Raw genomic sequence first — 20,930 nt, 5'->3', positions numbered from 1 at the left:
TGATATGTCATTGCAGCAAAAATAAACAAGAGACTTCTGGCACTTTAAAAGCAAATGAAAAGAGAAAGCTTCAAAGGAAGCTTCAAAACTTGTTAATCTTTAAAGTGCCCAAACTCTTATACATTTAGTTCATTTTAAAAAAATGGTCATTGATTGAAACAGAATTCAAAAGCCACGTGTAGCTCTCCGAAACAGCCTGGAAAGTCAGGGACACACCGAGATCAGCTCCATTCCAGTCACTATTTCCCAACACAGAGTTGTCAAGCAGACAGGATACAGCAAAAGGAGTCACACTATGTCATCTTCAAACCAGCCAAAGACTTTAAACTGCTCGCAACTCTTCCTGGAGAACAAAGTCCTATGGAAATAATGTTATCACCAGAGTAACAACAAGAAACAAGACCCATCAACCTCATTGAAAAACTGTAGAGTAACAAGACATACGGTCACAGGCGATCAGCTGCAGGAACACTGAAAACGCAGCCAGGCGGGAAGGGTAACAGAACAGATAGCAGGGCTCCATTCATAGGATTCTAGCAACAGGGATTCTGACTCAGTTATGCTTGGCTACTCTAGGGGTAGAACATGATAACGCAGCCTTCTTTTGCAAAGAGCCTCCCTTTCTTCCATTTACAACAGCAACATGTTTCCTTTTTCCTACTCGAACGTGTTCCTAGAACCTCACACATGAAAAAAACAGCATTCCCCAGCTGGCTGCTAATGTGCCTTCAGGATAAGAAGCCCATAGTTTCTCTTTAGTACCGTCATATATGTCTCTGGGGGGCTGGAGATCTCCTGGGATGAAAACTGATCTCCAGTTTGGCTGTTTGGAGGGTGGATTCTATAGCATTATACCTCATTGAAGTCCTTCCCCTCTCTAAACCCCACCCTCCTCAGGCTCCTCCCCCAAAATCTCCAGGTATTTCCCAACCATGAGCTGGCAACCCTGCTTACCATCCTACACACACACACACAAACACAACACAGTCTGGACATCAGCTCAGGAAGAAAAACGAATAAAAGGCTGGGAATCCCATTTCTGTCATTCACACGCCAGCTTGCTGTCGAAGCTGGAGAGTCCTATGGCAAAAGCCTGAAGGGCACACAGGGGATAGTTAAAATCCAAAGTGAACACATCTTCAGCGACGCGGCCAAACTGCATCACAATATAGTCCGCTGGAGAGAGGACAAAAGAGAGAAAATCAGATACTGAAGGATGGAAGTCATCATGCTTTCCTGACTAGACCTGCACATCTCTAAGTTGGGGTGGTCCCGCAGCCCAGTATGACTGATTCCTCCTTTCCCCATTTCTTCCAGCCTGCATGCATGGAGACCCCGACACATGCATTCTCTTCCTCGTGGCTGGCAAGCAAGCCACACGTGGCTCCTATGCCGTGCAAAAGCACAAGGTGCCCACCCGTTTGTCTTGCTAGAATCGCTGCCTCCCTCTCCCAGCAGGGACAGAAAACCCAGAGGCCTCATCAGGCCACCCCAGCAATGCACGTCTGAAGGAGCAGATCCCGTGCAGACCCTGAGGCCTCGGCAGTGGAGGCCCATCCTAGGGCAAGGAGGCTAATCTGGCCTACCAAAGGCTGACACGGCTAATGCCAAAGAGCTGGGGGGGGGGGGGGAGACAGGCAGGGTCACGGAGGTACTACGTGTCAGCACGGAACAAGCCGGGCAGGGGCGCATGCCATCCATGCTGGCAAGGGCAGTCTGTGCACAACTGCACCACAAAGCCTGACATGGCGGAAGTAAGAGGTTGAGAGGAGGGATTTGGGGCATGTGGGGATTTGGAAGACTGAGCGTGTTTCGAAGGGAGGCTGGGGGGGGGGCTCAAGCACGGGCAGGGTGACTGGCAATTCAGAGCAGGTGATTAAGTGTTTTGAAAGCAAGTTGTGGGGGGGGGGGTCTGCTGGCATCAGATGGCCAGGTGTCTTTTTAGAAGTAACTGATCCTACCACTGCCCTCCTCCCCACCAAAGCTGACTCTGGGGGATAAGAAATTCCCAGTGTGGACCCTTAGGCACCTGTTGGAAAAGGGAGTGTGGCTTCCCAACCACCATCACCCCCCCCACACACACACACACCACCACCACAGCTCTTACGGTCATTGTCATGAACAATCTGGAAGTTCTTCACCGAGGCCTGGGTGACTCTCCCGTGGAAGTTCAAGACATAAGACTGGGTGTCATCATTCCACACAGGAGCCTTGTTGTGTAGCTCAATCAGGTTGTCTAGGCTTTTATTTTGCCATTTTGACAACAAACTCTCAAGTTCCTATGCAACAGAACAAACAAGAGGAGAAAAGCACTCCTCATCAGAATCTACTGTTAATATCCCACTTTTCCTGTTATTACCACTTTCCCCAGCCTTCATAGCAATGTACCTATTTTAATGTATTTTGTGATGTTTGTTTTTAACAATTAACTGCTTAAATAAATTAAAGTAGCAGCAGGGGGGGAACCTCTATAAGCAATTTAAGTCTTAAAAACAACAAAAAATAAGCAGCAATGTCAATATCATTCTTCTCTAATTCTTTCATAATTAAATCAATATCATCTCAGAAATCCCACTCTACACACGCGCCCTGCAATAGTTACTGCACACAGTAATGAGTTCCATGTCAGTTTTGTTTTGCCTATCAGATTATTGAACAGGCCCACTTTGGAATCACTGAGCACTGGATATCTTGAAATATCTTTAATAATTTCCCACCACAGCATTTCTTTAACCTAGTAGAAGTAGTAGAAAAAGAGTTGGTTTTTATACCCCAATTTTTTCTACCTTTAAGGAGTCTCCAAGCGGCTTACAATCGCCTTCCCTTCGCCGAACACATTTTACAGAATGCATGAGAAGGGTCTTCTCACTGTTGGCTTTCAGAAGAAGTTGTAAGACTAGATTTTTAGAAGGGGGCTGCATAGAAATGAACACTGGGCTTACTGCAAAGGTTCCCTCTTCTGACAGGTGAGGAGGGCTCTCTGTTATGCTTGGTTTCTCCTTCCCATCATCCCTGAAGGAAGGAAATTAGGTTGCTCTTTCCATCTCCAGGAGGAAGGGAGAACCTGCCCTTTCAATCTAGAGACCTCTGCAGCTGTACAAGAGTCAGCAATGCATGCCAGTAACTAGAGATTCTCCTAATAACCAAAGGGGACAAAACCAGACCAACAGCAGGAACCATAAACACTCTGAATGCACAAGCCAAACTTGCCTGATTAAAGAGTCAGGGCTGTAGGCAGCTGAGCACCCCGAAAGAGAGGCTTAAAAAATGAACAGAGCCCTCCCAATCAGGGCGGGTCCAGAGTGTCTTCCTCACACTCGAGAAGGAGGAACTGTTACGGCAAGTCTGACCTTCCGTTCTCTTAAGGGGAGGATGACACTCTGTTGCACCTGTGGTCTTGCACAGTGAACACAAGACAGAGAAGGAAAAATGTGACGGCCAATTCAAGTAATGTCAACCTGAACCATTTGCACACATGAACGCAGGAAGCTGCCTTATACTGAATCAGATCCCTGGTCCAGTATTGTCTACTCAGTATTGTCTACTCAGACCGGCAGCGGCTCTCCAGGGCCTTAGGAAGGGGTCTTTCACAGCACCTACTTGCCTAGTCCCTTTAACTGGAGATGCTGGGGACTGAACCTGGGACCTTCTGTATGCAAAGCAGAGGCTCTACCACTGAGCCACGCCCACGACCCCTCTCCTGCTTCAGAACTCCTCAGCCAAATGTGGACATAATGGAGAGAGTGTAGAGAGGAGCACCAGAAAAGGGCCATGAGGTGCTAGAAAAGTGAAGAAGACTGTGGTGGCATAAAGTGTTGGATTCTGTGTAGTAACTGGAGGCCATGGTATTTTTGACCCACTGAGCAAAAGTGTCGCTGATCATGCCAGCCAGAATTCTGAAGCCACCCGTCCACCAACATCAACCTCCAAGATGTTGTCAGTGCAGTTTTCTTCCCTTTTAGAGGTAAGAGTGCCTTGATGAAGTCTCTGAAGACTTCTTAAATGCATTCCAGAAAACCATGAACAGACTTTATGTGGGCCTTTTGAAGTCTGTCTCCAAGATGTTGTCCAGGATGTCTGTAGCTGCTGTGGACCCACAGAAAACCACAAGGGCCTGGCACTGGAGCCTGATGTGAATGCTGCCACTCTCTCCATTCCGTGGAGGACCCCAGCGGTTGCTGCTTGAGATAGCTGTGACAGTTTTCTGAGCAACATGTGAACAGCCTGTTAGGCCTTGACATGAATAAAGGCTCTTGACATGAGTTAGGCCAGTTCCTGGCTCCACATCAAGCCCTGGTTCTCATGCCAGTGGCACCTGTGTACAGTTCCGTTCATCCTGTTTGCCCCACAGCTGTGCTGATGTTTAGTCTCTCTTTCCTGGGAACCGCTTATCTCGGGCTGCTTGCCCATGTTTACTTTCTCACCTTTATTGCTTTTAAACATGTAACCTGTCTATATTCCCCCATTACCAGCCTCACCTGCATATAACCAGTCAGTTCTTTTCTCTGTCTTTTTGCTCCTAATAAAGTATTACTGCTTCAGGAATACCAGCCTGGATGAGTTTGCTTATGGGATGCTAGGGACAGACGCCTGATCCTGACATTAGGCAGGTTGTGGGAAGTGAACTTTCCCTTTACAGTTGAGGTTTGCCAAGGGGTCAACTTGACATCCATGCCTCTGACCCACTATGCCTCTGACCATCTCTAATTATGCCACTAGGGAAATTCAGAATAGTTCTGGTCTGGCTTTAAGGGGTTTTTGCAACAATGGAATGTTGTTTACGTATGTCCATCCATCCAAACCTTTATTGGCATAGAAGCAAAATATTAACATTCATAAACAAAAAGAAAGAATATCAATAAAATATCAATAAAATATATTCCCGTCAACTGTGGGGGGAAACCAGTCGACGTTCAAAATTTTAAAACAGTTCCCAAAAATCTGGCAACCCCCACTGTGATGTGCGGGCTAAAATCATTCAATAGATAACGAACCAGCCCCTCATTGGTTCCAATAGTACATTTCTTCAGAAGCGGCTCGATAAGTTGCTCACGAGGATAGAAACCAAGTTCACATACGTCTATAATATTCATCTTTATCTGTGTCTTCTGGCACAGATAAAGGAACAATCTTTTTCTTTTTTTTTAAAGGGAGAAGTAAACACACATGGAAAGGCATATGAGGGGAAGGACAATTAGCAACACAGGAACTCCTGAATCAGTAAAATCCAGACTTTTTGGAAGAAAAGTGGGTTTATCAATATCTTACGCAAATTGTTAATTATACACCCACAAATTATGCATTTTCAGGAATTTAAAGGCACTAATGGATTACAGGAGACAACTCACAGAGAAGTGGCCAGAAAAAGAACGTTACATACATAACGGGCACAACCCCCTCCTCATATTTTCCAAGGGCAAAGCTGGATGCCCACTGGAGCTGCTCAGATTTGAAATTCCAGTTTCTCATTCCATTGTAATTGTGAATGAAATTCAGACTTACATTTCGTGGCCTGATTGGAATCCGCTGGTGATTTAGATTCATTCCTGGAATAATGACTGACATTTTCCTGGGTCCCTTGAATCCTAATACATTGGTTTCCTTTTGTGGGGGGGAAGGGAATAAGATTAATTAACCTTACATTGTCTTCCCCAGTTCCTCAAAGATGCCCTTGTAAAGGCTTTCCCAGTGATTCCCAACGTTCTCTCGCATTCCAGCATCTTTAAAAGGAGAAGCAGGATGGAGACATGCAGATGGGGAAGGAGGTTTTCCCACCGAATGCCCCCCTTGATTTTCTCCCATTTAAGTAACACCGCTGCACTTGGAGACATGAACAGCTGAAGTAAGAACAACATTGCCCTCCATTCATGGCACTGTTTGGTCTGGCAAAGTACTACAATGTGTGTGTCTCCTGTGAGTATATCCCGCGCTGCAGTTCCAGCCACAACATTATGCACAATAGTACTCCCTATACTACACACACATACACACAAGCATACAAACACTGATCATAATGATGGTCAGTTAATGCCTCCAAAACACATATTCTTTGCACACAATACAAATTTTCACAATTTGTAATGCTTGGATTGAATAAGAAGGCAAACATGACACCTCTTACTTCTTCTCTGCCGCCTCCTTCTCAACCCAAGTTGACAACAATCAGGAGGAAAGTTTTCCTCTTTCCTTCTTTCCGATCCCCCACCCTGGACACTGGTTCAACAGTGCCACCTGAACACATGAAGCTGCCTTCTACTGAATCAGACCCTCCTGGGTTCATCACAGTCAGTATTGTCTACTCTGACGGGCAGTGGCTCTCCAGGGTCTCAGGCAGAGGTCTTTCACATCACCTACTTGCCTAGTCCCTTTAACTGGAGATGCCGGGGGTTGAACCTGGGACCTTCTGCATGCCACACAGATGCTCTACCACTGAGCAATGCCCAGCACACCCTGGGAACATGATATTCAGAATGTCTGATATCTTAATGTTGAAGCCAATAATTATACTTCCTGGGCTGCATCAGCCACACCTCAGACATTGCTAAAATAATGCTCAACGCATTGGAGGGGGAAGAAGAAGGAAACAGGTGACTCATTCCTCCCACCCACTAACCTGCTACCTGCCTTGATGGCAGCAGCAAATTGTAGGGAAGGGGGCTGGAAAAGACAGTAATGCTGGGAAAAGTGGAAGGCAGCAAGACAAGAGGAAGACATAGCATGAGATGGAATGGTTCTATAAAGGAAACCCTAGCCCTGGGTTTGCAAGACCTGAGCAAAGCTGTTAACAGTAGGGCATTTTGGAGGACATTAATTCATAGGGCCGCCATAAGTCGGAAGTGACTGGATGGCACTTACACGCACACAGAGGGAGGGGGCTTCAGAAATCCCACTGACTCTAACTACCTCTGCTTGGAAAGCTCAGAAAAAAACCATGAGCTATTTGCTGATTTATTAGCAAATAGTTCCGTTTATCTCAGCCAGAACTAAGGGGGATGACACTTGTCACTGCAATTAACACAGACCCAGCTCAAGGAGAGCAGACCTGGTATCCATCAAGAAGCTCAGAAGAAACAGTGACAGCTGAAGCACATTTCCTTTCTTCTGGTTTCCTCCTAACACTGATCTCACAAACAGTGGTAATCACATCCCAGGAGGTAAGCAATATGTGAAGCTTTCCTTATGACTGCACCTCTGTGCTGAAAGGCGCAGAACCTTGGCCCCTAAAAAGGAGGCAGCCCCAGAACAAAAGTAGGTCTCAACAGAATTCTTTTAACACATTTATATTCCATAATAAACTCAGCATCAAGCAACAAGTCACCTAACTGAAGCTTTTCTACCAAGATACTTAAAATGACATGATGCTTCAGAGGTAGATATCGCTAGATACTTATACTCATAACTCTCCAGGACTAACAGAACTCTCCATTCCATGACTAATAGAAAGATCAGGTTAACAGAGGAGCTCCTACAAATGCAGGTGTAGTCCAAAGGGATAGAAATTTTAAGTTGAGTTTCTTCCCAATGTAACCGGTGAACATGACGTACAGTCTCTCACAGACAACTCACTTCCCACAGAGGCTGCAGGCTGCGTGCCACAGTCTTTCTGCCCCAATCTGCTTTCTCTGCAGGTCGGAGTATCAATGAAGCTGAGGTCAATAACATATACCGTATATACTCGGGTATAAGCCGACCCGAGTATAAGCCGACCCCCCAAATTTGAGGCCAGAAAAGGGAATTTCTTATTGACCCGCGTATAAGCCGAGGGGCAATAAGAAATTTCCTTTACCCGCAATGCTGCGCTCTAAAACGGCGGCCGCCATTTTAGAGCGCAGGGCCCCTGCCCCAGGTCGCCCTCCCGCCGCCTCCCAGGCCCTCCCGACCCACCCCGACCCCAGTGCCATCCAAGGGGGGGAGGGGGAAAAGCCCCTGAACCCACTACTTACCTGGAGAGGCGGCAAAGCGGCGGCGGCGCGTCTTTCCTGGGCCAGCAGGAGGCCCCTCCAGGCCGCTGCCGGCCGAAGGAAGGCGCCCAGGCGCGTGGGCGGTAGCGGCGCGACGGGCAGGGGCCTCCCATGGCCCCTCCCGGCGGGGAAAATGCAGCGGGGGCCGGGGAGGGCCGGGGCAGCCTTCCTGCGACTGCAGAGAGGCTGCCCAGGGCGGGGGAAAATGGCGAGGGCCTGGGGGGGCCAGGGCAGCTTCCCTGCGGCTGCAGAGAGGCTGCCCAAGACCCCTCCCAGCGGGAGAAAATGGCGGTGGCTCGGCGGCGGCAGTAAGTTCCCCCCTCCCTCCTCCCTCCTTCTCCCTCCTCCCTCCTTCTACCGTATTGACCCGTGTATAAGCCGAGGCCGGCTTTTTCAGCCCTTTTTTTGGGCTGAAAAACTCGGCTTATACACGAGTATATACGGTAAGTGTTTTTCAGGTATTTATTTTTGTGTGGGAAATCAAGGGACAAGTTTAAAAGTCTAGGGCTTACTTTCTTCTGGTTAACTCTGTTCTTGCTTACCACCACCACCACCCCACACACACACAGGAAACCTGGGACCATAATCCAGAATATCGGGTTGATCACTCTGGCACTTCTTCTACAATCAAATACTTATGCAAATTCAAGCTGAAACTAAAAGCTGGTTTGTAGCTGGATTCACCCCAAGTGCCTTTGAGTCTCAACTTGTTCAGAAACCAGCCTCCTGTCTCTGACATACACCTCCTGGTTAGGGTGAGCACAACACTCCATCTTTCCTTATGACACTTCCAGCAAGGTCACAGTTCTTAAAAGCATTAATTTATCTTAAACAATATAGAAATCTCTATAATTAACCAAATAGCAAAACTCTGCCTATATATACCATTTAGTAACTGCAATGATTTTTTAAAAGGTTACAAATGCTTTTATTTTTAAAAAGTATATCCTGGCTAAACTAACTAAAAACAAACACTATAGTTCACAATACATCTGACAGCTCGCCTCTTCCAAAACTGAGGAGTACCTGATGTGTGACATGCTAGAGCTGGTGTTCCCTGCATGCATGATTACACTCACATCAAAAAATTTGCACCCAAGCAATCTCATGACAAGGAATACTATACCAGGAAGTGCGACCTCAACGACAGCCTATTATTCCTGGGACAGTTCCAGAGTGTCTGGCAAAAAGCTACAACATGGCTATCTTTGGGATGTCCTAGTGGAAAATAAGCTGGTCTTTCCTCCTCCAATCATGCACTAGTGATCATTGGGATAGAGGTGAACCCAGTGATCACTGGAGACCAAGCCTACTCTATCAAGATGTGACTCTTGCCCCCCTCACTATGCTCCCTGATTAAACGGGGAGACAGTGTAGCAGTCTCTGACATGATCATGGTATCTTGTGAACATGTGCAGAATTAATTCCATATAGGGCTTAAACACATCATACACATACAGAGGTTTGTGTAATGTATACTGAAAGTCTGTGTCATGCTGACAGGCAACTCTGTGTCATGCTGACAGGCAACTCAAGGTTAGCTCTAATCAAAGCTAACTACTAAAGTTACTCTGGCTTGCCCTTGAAGGGGCAGCGTAAAAATCATCTTTCTGACTTAGCTGCCAGATGTCAGAATCTTAATCTACTAAGAGTGCATTAATAATTGGAAGTGTGCTTAAAAAATAGTTCTCTCAACGATAAGAATAATATGCTTCCTTGCTCTACTGTAATCTTGCAGCAGAGAATGCAGCAGAGAATGCAGCAGAGAATGCAGCAGAATGCAAACCTGCTAAACTAATGTAAACAAAACAGTTTGCAAAGTGACAATGTCAGCTAAAATTATGTTTTATGAGTTATATAGTTAAACGTTATGCTACAGGTTTCTAAGTAGTTTCATTTAATGCGTATAGTCCTAACGAAGAGGATGGTATAGAAATTAAATATGTAACTTAATCATGTAACTCAGAAATAAGGATTTATACTTTAGGCACAGAGGACTGAAAGGAAAGGATGTCCATATTTGGGCAATAAGATATCAGAAGACAGGAAAAGAAACCACTAAAGCTCCTGATTTTGGATACGAAAGGGAAATAAAATTATCCTTTCAAGGGCTAAGGAAGAAAAGTTCCTGAGGGGAAAGGAACAATCTTCACTCTTAATGGGTCTAGAAACAGTATAAATACAGCTCCAGTTAGCCCAGAGATTTAGAACCTTTTAGAAGGCTCTCAGAAAAAGCTGAATGGTATGTATGGTTTAAATACTTTACTCTAGACTTTGTGAATTAGATACTTTGAACTGAATCAGAATAATTTGACTGTTATATTTTAGAAGTTGGATTTTGAAACTTAATAGTATGTAAGACTTGCTTACTTTTACTGCATACATTGTAACTGCATACATTGTATTTTTACAAGAGCTTTTATAGAAGTGTTAAAGACTTGATAATCTGCATTTACACATATTTTACTGGAAGTATATCAATAAAAAGACTTGCTTTTTAAAAGTAAGTAAAGTTGTTGAGTCCTGCTTACTCAGTGATTGGCTGAATAAGATACCTTCACTTCTCAGTAAGTGGAACATTCTAAGAGCCTGTCATTTGAACAGCACGACCCGCTTCAGTTGGCGAGCCAGCCAGGAGTTACGCCCAGACGTGGGTACGATTCCTGGTTTCACTTTTACTTTCACTTTCACACTTTTACACATTTTTTACATAAAAATTACACCCTTGGTCAAAATAAATCCTATAGGTACCCAAAGCACTGCTTGGGATGGCTCAACAAATACAAATCGCTCTGCTAAATGATTTAGCTAATCAAGCAGGGGTTCAGCTTGTGCATGGTCAACAATTGGTCTTTAGAATGACAAGTGGTCCGCAGGGACTGGGAGATCGTTATATGCGTGGAGTATTAGCATTACAAGACAATGCAAATCCACCAGTTGCCTTAGTAAATCCCACTTTGACTTTGAATCAAGGTCCAATGGATCCACAAGATGCAGTTCTGAGTCTTAGTCACTTTCAAGCTGAAGGCATAGTGGGTCAAGGAAATGCAATAGCTATGGGAGGCACTGCTAGACATGGGCCTTTCCATACAGACTGGCAACCCGAACATCCATTTGCAGCAGGATTTTTACCCATTACTGCAAACGAAATAGCTGCATTAACAATAGCTCAAAGAGGAGCTGAATTGACATTTCTAAGCAGAGTAACTGCTAGAATCATTCAACAAAGTGTATTGGGCTTGGGTGCACAAGCACCAATGGCACTTCATGGTATAGTAACCATACCAGTGAGTCAGCTTCGTGGAGTAGTTGGAGACACTCCCACTGATATAAAGAAAGTAGCAGTATGGCTTTCAAAGAAGACAAGAGCCCTAGATGGGACAATGGCTATAAATACTCCTGAATTAAGAGCAAGAGTTGTGAATGCTTTAATTGCTAATCACCCTTCATTGTCTTTGAGAACAGAGGAGGCTGGAACCTGGCCTCAGGTCATCGGACATCTCTATAAAAAAGCACATGGAGTAGTTCCGGTAGTAGAACTTTCCAGAACATTAACAGACCTAGTGAAAACTGAAGGTTTGATAACTGCTTTTGATATAGGGATGATGTTAAAAGAAGACTTTACTTTAGTGTGGGGTATTCTGAAATCAAGTTGTACAGGACTTGCTGTACTTGCTTCAATTCAAACTGCTTTGTCTATTCTTCCAAATGACAATGTCAGAAGATTACAGTTTGCACAGATAGTAACTACTGTCTATGAGAATCTGGGTTTAGATTCTACAGGTCGACCAGCGCATCGAGAAGCAGCTCGACATCCAGAGACTCCAATCAAAGGAGGAGCTAAAAGGAATGGAAATAATTTGAAACAACAGTTCCGGATTTTCCAACAGAGGACACCTGCTATAGAGGAAAAAGGTCCACAACAACCAGGTCAGAAATTTGTTAAACAAAATCAATCTTCCTTTTCCAGACCCCAGACTAATAAAAACTGGAAAGCTGATTATGGGAATGAGAGAAGCTTACCAGACAGTCAAGAAGCACCAAGAGGCTATGGCCTGAGATATAATGTTAAGCGACCTGATTGGTATGGAAATCCAGAGAGAGGAGCTCCAAATCCCTATAGAAGAGGGGAACCATCTATTCAATCTGCTGAAGAGAGGCAGATTCCTGTGAGGCAGTCACAGCCACCACAGGAGCGCAGAGTTCAACAAGTACAACATGGAAATACTCGTCCAATACAACAACCATCACATGAGGGTGGTCCCAGACACGCAAGCAACAATAACATGTCTGCCCATCAGCTGGATGACACAGGAAGAGATACCAGTGGCAGTGACCTTGGTAACCACCATTAATGGGGGTAAGGAATATGATTTATATTTCTTGTCTTTAACTTTAGATGGAAGAAATATACAAACTGAAGTGATTTTTTATGATGGAACACAAGCTATAGTTTCCATTAAAGATGTTCCTTGGAGAATGGATTCAAGTATAAAATTGACTATTAAGTTACCAATTGAACAATATCAAGAAAGATTGATTCAAGAATCTCAATTGTCTGAAAAAGGATGCTTACAATTGAAACATCTTTTTCATCAATATAGTGAAGTTTTTCAAAAATGGGAAAATCAAACAGGTCATGTGAAAGATGTACAATTTCATATTGCTACAGGTAAAAAAATGCCTAAAGCTCAGAAACAATATCATATTAATCATAATGCTAGACCTGACATTCAAGTTGTTATTAATGATTTATTAACTCAAGGAGTATTAATTCCAAGAAACAGTCCAATGAATTCACCAATCTATCCAGTGCCTAAACCTGATGGAAGATGGCGAATGGTCATTGACTACAGAGAAGTAAACAAAGTTACACCTGTAGTTGCAGCACAGAATTGCCACTCAACTGGAATGCTACACAACTTAATTCGAAAGAAGTTTAAGACTACTTTGGACTTAAGCAATGGATTCTGGGCGTGTCCAATTTCTCCAGAAAGTTATTGGATCACAGCTTTTACTTGGGAAGGTAAACAGTATGCCTTTACACGCCTTCCACAAGGATTTTTAAACTCACCTGCCTTATTTACAGGGGATGTCATTGAAACTTTACGTGAAGTTCTTAATGTTTTTGTTTATGTTGATGATATTTATTTTTCTCATTCCACTGAAGAGGAACATCTACAAGCCTTGGAGGAAATCATACAAAAGCTACTCGCTAGAGGGTATGTAATTTCTCTGAAGAAATCTGATATTGCCAAATCTGATGTTACTTTTTTAGGATTTGAAGTGACAAACACAGGCAGAGGCCTGACTCAAAGGTTTAAAGATAAAATTGTATCTCTTCAACCACCAAAGACTTTAAAGCAATTGCAAAGCATTTTAGGCTTGTTAAATTTTGCAAGGAATTTTGTTCCGGATTTTGCTGAACGCATCAAACCTCTCTATGGACTGATTTCAAAATCAGAAAAATATAGTGTTCCTTGGACACAAGATGATCAAGCTATACTTAATGATTTAATCAGGAACATAAATGACTCTAAATATTTAGAGGCTAGAGATTCAAGTAAAGCTTTGGATGTGAAGTTTTTTACCTCTCCTACAGCAGGATATATAAGATATCATAATGCTTCCTCTACTACACCTATTATGTATGGAAATTTGATTTTTTCTTCTACAGAGAAAAAGTTTACTCCAATTGAGAAACTTCTCACTACAATGCATAAAGCTTTATTACAGGCACTTGACTTGTCACAAGGGCAACAAATACGTGTGTTTTCACCGTTACGTTCGCCACAGCGTCTACAGAAGATGCCGCAAACAGAAAGGAAAGCACTTTCTGGTAGATGGCTAACTTGGCTATCCTACTTTGAAGATACAAGGTTTGAGTTTCACCATGATGATACCTTACCATATCTTGATGATTTACCAGAAGTAGAAACTGCAGATTCTACTACATCTTTTCTCCCACGGCTTCATTTAAATGAATATACAGCTGTTTTTTACACGGATGGATCTGCCATTAACAGTCCTATACAGAAGAAACGGAATGCTGCCGGCTTCGGAATTGTCCAAGGACATTTTAACTCGGACTCACAGTTTGTCATAGACCGCCAATGGAAGTACTCACTTGGTGATCATTCTGCACAATATGCTGAAATTTCCGCAATGGAATTTGCCTTCAAGGAGGCTACACAGGTTACGGGTCCCATACTCATTGTCACTGATAGTAATTACCTAGCCAGATGTTTCAATGAGGACCTGGACACATGGATCTCAAACGGATTCATGAACAATAAGAAACAACCACTACTCCATATAGGTAAGTGGAAAACAATTGCATACATTGCAAAAAACCGCCCTGATATCCAAGTGATACACGAGCCGGGGCACAGACCAATGGGATCCTCCCTACATACACAGGGCAACATGATAGCTGACAAGTTAGCTCAACAAGCAAGCCATTCTATACATACTACCATACATACCAAAGCAATAACTGATTCAGATCTAATTCACTGTCTAGATGCATCCAGACCTAATCCACCTGGATACCCAAAAGCATATACTTACATCAGGAATGAACAAGGTGATGTAATTGTATGTAAATCTGGTGGTAAATATATCTTACCTCCATTTGTTAACCGTCCTAAACTTGTTCAAACAGCACACGCTGGAATGGGGAGACTTCATGGGGGCAGAGATGCCACCTTAACACGTTTGAAGGAAAAATATTGGTGGCCAAATATGAAAAAGGATGTTGTATCTGTTTTAAGACAATGTATGGCATGTCAAGTTGTGAACTGCACTAATACTGTTCAGGTTCCTTTCATTAAGCAGCAACGTCCCAGCGCACCCTTTGAGAAGGTGTTCATGGATTATATTGGACCATTATCTCCTTCAGATGGTATGATAAATATTTTAGTATTGGTTGATGGTTGCACTGCGTTCACTTGGTTATATCCCACCAGGTCACAAACGGTTGAAGCAACAATCAAGGCTCTCACTGCCTTCGTTTCTACATCGGTTCCGAAGATTTTGCACTCTGATCAGGGTCCTGCTTTTATATCTGGCCAGTTTAAGAGCTGGGCCATAGCTTTGGGCATTACTTTGGAATACAGTAGCGTTTATCACCCCCAGAGTAGTGGGAAAGTGGAGCGAAAAAATGCGGAGGTGAAACGTGCCTTGACAAAGCTCCTGCTTGGTAGGCCAAAGCGATGGGCTAAGTTGATTCCTATTGTAATGTTTGGTTTGAATTCATATACAAGTTCATCAAGTGTGAAATCTCCTTATGAATTGTTATATGGTGTTCCGCCCTTATCTCCTTTCACCTCTACCGATACTCCGGTATCTAGAGATGAACAGTTGGCTTTAATTCAAGAATTACGCTTATCATTAGCTCATGATGCTTCTGTTCCAGATGCTTCGTCTCTTTATCCAGGACTATTGATCCAGGAACGGATAAATAGGCCGTCGCAGCTACGACCTCGTTGGAGGAAGCCTACTCCGATACATGCAGTTTTGAATCCCAGAACTATTACAATTTTGGATGACAAAGGCCTGGAAAGAAAATTATCTGTAGATAATATCAAGATTACTAGTCATCAAGATGGTCTCCACAGAGGACATACAGATGGATATGATGAATCAGCAGCTGGAGGAACAGCAGCCCGATCAGCCACAGGATCCGACTGAGATTCCTGAACCACCACCAGATGGCAGCGTTGTCTTTACGAATGACAGTGGTGATGGTACTTCTACTGCTGATGTGAGTACTTCTGCATCTGTTTCTGCTCTTTTACCTCAGATTCCTAACTGGACGCGGAGAACCCGCCGATTTTGTTCCAGACTGGGATGGCTGTGTTTTTGGCTGTTCTTCGTATGCATAATCCTTATATTGGTTTTTGGAGCTATCTTCTGGGTGCAATGGGATGATATAATGCACCAGTTGCAACTCATGATTCTGAGGCACTTGCCTTAACGCCTTATTGATGCTTGGGGACTTTATCCTTATCCTAATTCGAGCAAGGAGAGGGTATTTGGACTGTCTCAAGTATGAAGTATGATGGATTGCTCGATTTTGGAACGGATTGTTCAACAAATGATTACCTACAAAGTGAATAGCTTCAAGATGCTTTCTTTGAATTGCTGTGTGCCATGTGACAGGACACTGAGACTTTGGTTACATAGAAATGTTTAACCAGGCAATAATGCTGGTTACTGCTGGTTTATGCTGGTTTATGGAGAATGTTCGCGGATGACCCACAGAAGAGTTCATTGCGAATCAGTATCCACTACCAGATGTAAGGCAGATCGATATTATGATGAAAATAATGAGAAAGAAACTACAAGCAACTACCTAGATTACTTCAAATGACAACTATCCAGGTGAAAAAGATGACACTTCCACTAAATGAGTATCATTAATTACTGATAAAGCGTAAAAAGAATTGTCTTCAAGACAATACATATTTACGATTGGAGAGTGGTAAGTGTGGAACATCTGGTACGAACGTTGTAATGTTTTCGGTTTTAAAAAAAAGCAATAAATGATATATTGTTTGAAGCTAACAAAAGCTTTTGAAAGCTTTTGAACATAATGAATGAATGTATTTCATGTTGAATGGGATATATGACATAGAGATCAACCTAGTATGGTAAATATACTAATGAATTTATTAGTTTTAAGAGGTTTTTTCAGGATCATAGAGGAAAAAAGGAGCATAGAGAATTCTTCAAATATAGTCGACTCAACCATTGAGATGTGACTTCTAATGAAATGATGACATCTAAAACGTTTGTGTCAAAGCAACAAAAATATTTGCAACAATAAAGAAGAATCATCATCCTAACCTCGATATGATGTCTTGAACTTTGATTTTGAAAAAGAAGAATTTCTTATGGACTATTTGCTATTTGCTAATGAACAAATGGACAATTGCTGAATGACAAACTCAAGTCAATTGAAAGACTCTACAACTTAAAGAATGTACCTAAGTTGTGTTTTTGAATTTCTGTGACATGTTAAATATTTTGCGGGAATAAATGCTGCAAATGTTCATAGGAGAGGGTGTAGCAGTCTCTGACATGATCATGGTATCTTGTGAACATGTGCAGAATTAATTCCATATAGGGCTTAAACACATCATACACATACAGAGGTTTGTGTAATGTATACTGAAAGTCTGTGTCATGCTGACAGGCAACTCTGTGTCATGCTGACAGGCAACTCAAGGTTAGCTCTAATCAAAGCTAACTACTAAAGTTACTCTGGCTTGCCCTTGAAGGGGCAGCGTAAAAATCATCTTTCTGACTTAGCTGCCAGATGTCAGAATCTTAATCTACTAAGAGTGCATTAATAATTGGAAGTGTGCTTAAAAAATAGTTCTCTCAACGATAAGAATAATATGCTTCCTTGCTCTACTGTAATCTTGCAGCAGAGAATGCAGCAGAGAATGCAGCAGAGAATGCAGCAGAATGCAAACCTGCTAAACTAATGTAAACAAAACAGTTTGCAAAGTGACAATGTCAGCTAAAATTATGTTTTATGAGTTATATAGTTAAACGTTATGCTACAGGTTTCTAAGTAGTTTCATTTAATGCGTATAGTCCTAACGAAGAGGATGGTATAGAAATTAAATATGTAACTTAATCATGTAACTCAGAAATAAGGATTTATACTTTAGGCACAGAGGACTGAAAGGAAAGGATGTCCATATTTGGGCAATAAGATATCAGAAGACAGGAAAAGAAACCACTAAAGCTCCTGATTTTGGATACGAAAGGGAAATAAAATTATCCTTTCAAGGGCTAAGGAAGAAAAGTTCCTGAGGGGAAAGGAACAATCTTCACTCTTAATGGGTCTAGAAACAGTATAAATACAGCTCCAGTTAGCCCAGAGATTTAGAACCTTTTAGAAGGCTCTCAGAAAAAGCTGAATGGTATGTATGGTTTAAATACTTTACTCTAGACTTTGTGAATTAGATACTTTGAACTGAATCAGAATAATTTGACTGTTATATTTTAGAAGTTGGATTTTGAAACTTAATAGTATGTAAGACTTGCTTACTTTTACTGCATACATTGTAACTGCATACATTGTATTTTTACAAGAGCTTTTATAGAAGTGTTAAAGACTTGATAATCTGCATTTACACATATTTTACTGGAAGTATATCAATAAAAAGACTTGCTTTTTAAAAGTAAGTAAAGTTGTTGAATCCTGCTTACTCAGTGATTGGCTGAATAAGATACCTTCACTTCTCAGTAAGTGGAACATTCTAAGAGCCTGTCATTTGAACAGCACGACCTGCTTCAACAGGAACGATTACCACCAGTGCCAGATGCTGATGGAGAGGGCACCTTTGCTTTCTGAAGATGCACTGGCATTCACACTGTACACACTCCTGGATATGGAGGAAGACCTGACGGCAAACACACTTGTGGTGTGCTGCACCCTGCACAACATTGGCAAGTCAAGAAGGGACATGTTTCTGGAAGAGCACCAAAAATACCTTTGCCACCTGCATCTGAACTTGGTGAGTTGCCTCTGCAAGGCAGGCTGCCAGCCTTCGGTTACCCTCTCTCGGGTGGCCAGCTCCAGAGAGGTGAAAGCCATCCACTAAGCCATCCAACCAGGATCTGTGGGACCCACACCCCTCTGCCTCCAAGAGTTCCCTCCACTTTTACATCTCACCTATGCTGCTGCTTGCTACTTGCTTTTTCTGTTCAGTAAAGTGCAAGCATTACAATTCATCAGTGTCATTATTGGCTGAGTGGAAATGGGGGGGGGGGTTAACAGGCTCTTGCGGGGGCTGGGACTGTGTATGAACACAGATGAATACAGATAAGCCTGTATGGTGTGTGAAGTTATAAAAAATTAGTTAGGCAAGAATATGAGCGCTCTCAGGTGGGACAACTAAATATGGGGAACTGAACATATCTGGAGCATCGCCTCTGAAGACACTCCTTGCCTGTAACTTGCTTGCTTCTGGTAAAAAAATAATTAATGGGCTCAAATATTTGCTCTCCATTAATCTATGTAAAATTAATGGATGGTAGTAGCTTATTTTTAAGCTATTAAATGTTAAAAAGTGTTAACTAATTATGTTTTAATAAATAGATAAAATGGAGGCTAGGGACCAGACAGTATTCACCTAGAGTTCTTCAAGAATTCAAATGGGAAATTGCTGAACCTCTAACAAAGATATGTAATATGTCCCTTTGATCAGCCTCTGTACCAGAGGACTGGAGAATGGCCAATGTAACACCCATTTATAAAAAAGGTTCTAGGGGGGACCCAGGAAATTACAGGCCAGTTAGCTTAACATCTGTTCCAGGTAAATTAGTGGAAAGCATTATTAAAGACAGAATTGTCAAGCATATAGAAGGGCAAGGTCTGCTGGGCAAAACCCAACATGGCTTCTGTAAGGGTAGGTCCTGTCTCACTAACCTATTAAGAGTTTTTTGAAAGCATTAATAAGCATGTGGACAGGAATGAGCCTGTGGATACTGTGTATTTGGATTTCCAAAAAGCTTTTGACAAAGTCCCCCACCTAAGACTGCTAAGCAAACTTCATAGTCACGGGATAAGAGGACAAGTCCTCTTATGGATTGAGAGCTGGCTGAAAAATAGTAAGCAGAGAGTAGGAATCAATGGTCAGTTCTCACAATGGCGGGATGTGAGAAGTGGGGTGCCTCAGGGATCTGTGTTGGGACCGGAGCTTTTCAACCTGTTCATCAATGACCTGGAGTTGGGGTTAAACAGTGAAGTAGCCAAGTTTGCAGATGACACCAAATTATTTAGGGTGGTTAAAACAAAATCGGACTGTGAAGAGCTCCAGAAGGATCTCTGCATACTGGAAGAATGGGCATTAAAATGGCAAATGAGATTCAGTGTAAGTGTAAAGTGATGCATATTGGGACAAAAAATCCCAACTTCACATATACACTGATGGGATCTGTGCTGGCGGCAACAGGCCAAGAAAGGGATCTTGGGGTGGTAGTGGATAGCTCATTGAAGATATCAACCCAGTGTGCGGCTGCTGTAAAAAAGGCAAATTCCATGCTGGCCATAATTAGACTAGGAATAGAGAATAAAACTGCTGATATCATATTGCCCTTGTACAAATCTATGGTGAGACCACACTTGGAATACTGTGTACAGTTCTGGTCACCACACCTAAAAAAAGGATATTACAGAGCTTGAGAAGGTGCAGAAAAGAGCAACCAAAATGATTAAGGGACTAGAAAACTGTCCTATGGGGAGCGGTTAAGACGCTTAGGGCTGTTTAGCTTGGAAAGAAGGCGGCTGAGGGGAGACATGATAGAGGTCTATAAAATTATGCATGGTTTGGAGAGAGTGGACAGGGAGAAGTTTTTCTCCCTCTTGTCAGGCCTGTGTCTCAGGTGGTTTCGTTTTCCCACTGACCAGCTCTCAAGGACTGTTATGCATACCTAAACTCTTTTGAAGCTGTGAGAACCACAGCGCTGTTTGTGTTTTGTAATCTCTTGCTTTTTTTCATGCTTTTATATTACCAAGTGCAAGCCAGCAAACTCCATTGCTGTCACCTTTTCTTTGTGCTCTGTTAACCTATTTGACCAGTAAAAACCAACTTCTTTGGACCTGACTGTCTCTGATGTGGTTTTTGGTTCAGATTGGGCCAAGGACTTACACCTCTCCCATAATACTAGAACACGGGATCATCTGCTAAAGCTGGAGGGTGAGAGATTCAAAACAGATAAAAGGAAGTATTTTTTCACACAACGCATAGTTAAATGGTGGAACTCCCTGCCCCAGGATGTGGTGATGGCTGCCAGCTTGGAGGGCTTTAAGAGGGGAGTGGACATATTCATGGAGGAGAGGGGTATTCATGGCTGTTAGTTAGAATGGATACTAGTCATGCTGCATACCTATTCTCTCTAGTATCAGAGGAACATGCCTATTATTTTGGGTGCGGTGGAACACAGGCA

At 42.8% G+C, this 20,930-nt stretch overlaps 1 protein-coding gene across 1 annotated transcript in view; it reads right to left on the bottom strand.

Moving 5' to 3' along the window:
- Positions 1-1,042: 1,042 nt before the first annotated feature.
- Positions 1,043-20,930, bottom strand: part of TULP3 (TUB like protein 3) — a 38,869-nt gene continuing 18,981 nt past the window's right edge. Inside the window, exons 8-10 of the mRNA XM_056855900.1 lie at positions 5,503-5,601; positions 2,108-2,279; positions 1,043-1,176 (exon numbers count right to left, since the gene is read on the bottom strand). Coding sequence (XP_056711878.1) covers positions 1,043-1,176; positions 2,108-2,279; positions 5,503-5,601 — 405 coding nt within the window. The remainder of the gene's footprint in view (positions 1,177-2,107; positions 2,280-5,502; positions 5,602-20,930) is intronic.

Source organism: Euleptes europaea, chromosome 9, assembly GCF_029931775.1.
Source record: "Euleptes europaea isolate rEulEur1 chromosome 9, rEulEur1.hap1, whole genome shotgun sequence".
NCBI classification, from domain to species: Eukaryota; Metazoa; Chordata; class Lepidosauria; order Squamata; family Sphaerodactylidae; genus Euleptes; species Euleptes europaea.
Note: the sequence above shows the minus strand (reverse complement) of the source record. Positions and strands in the feature narration are given on the sequence as shown.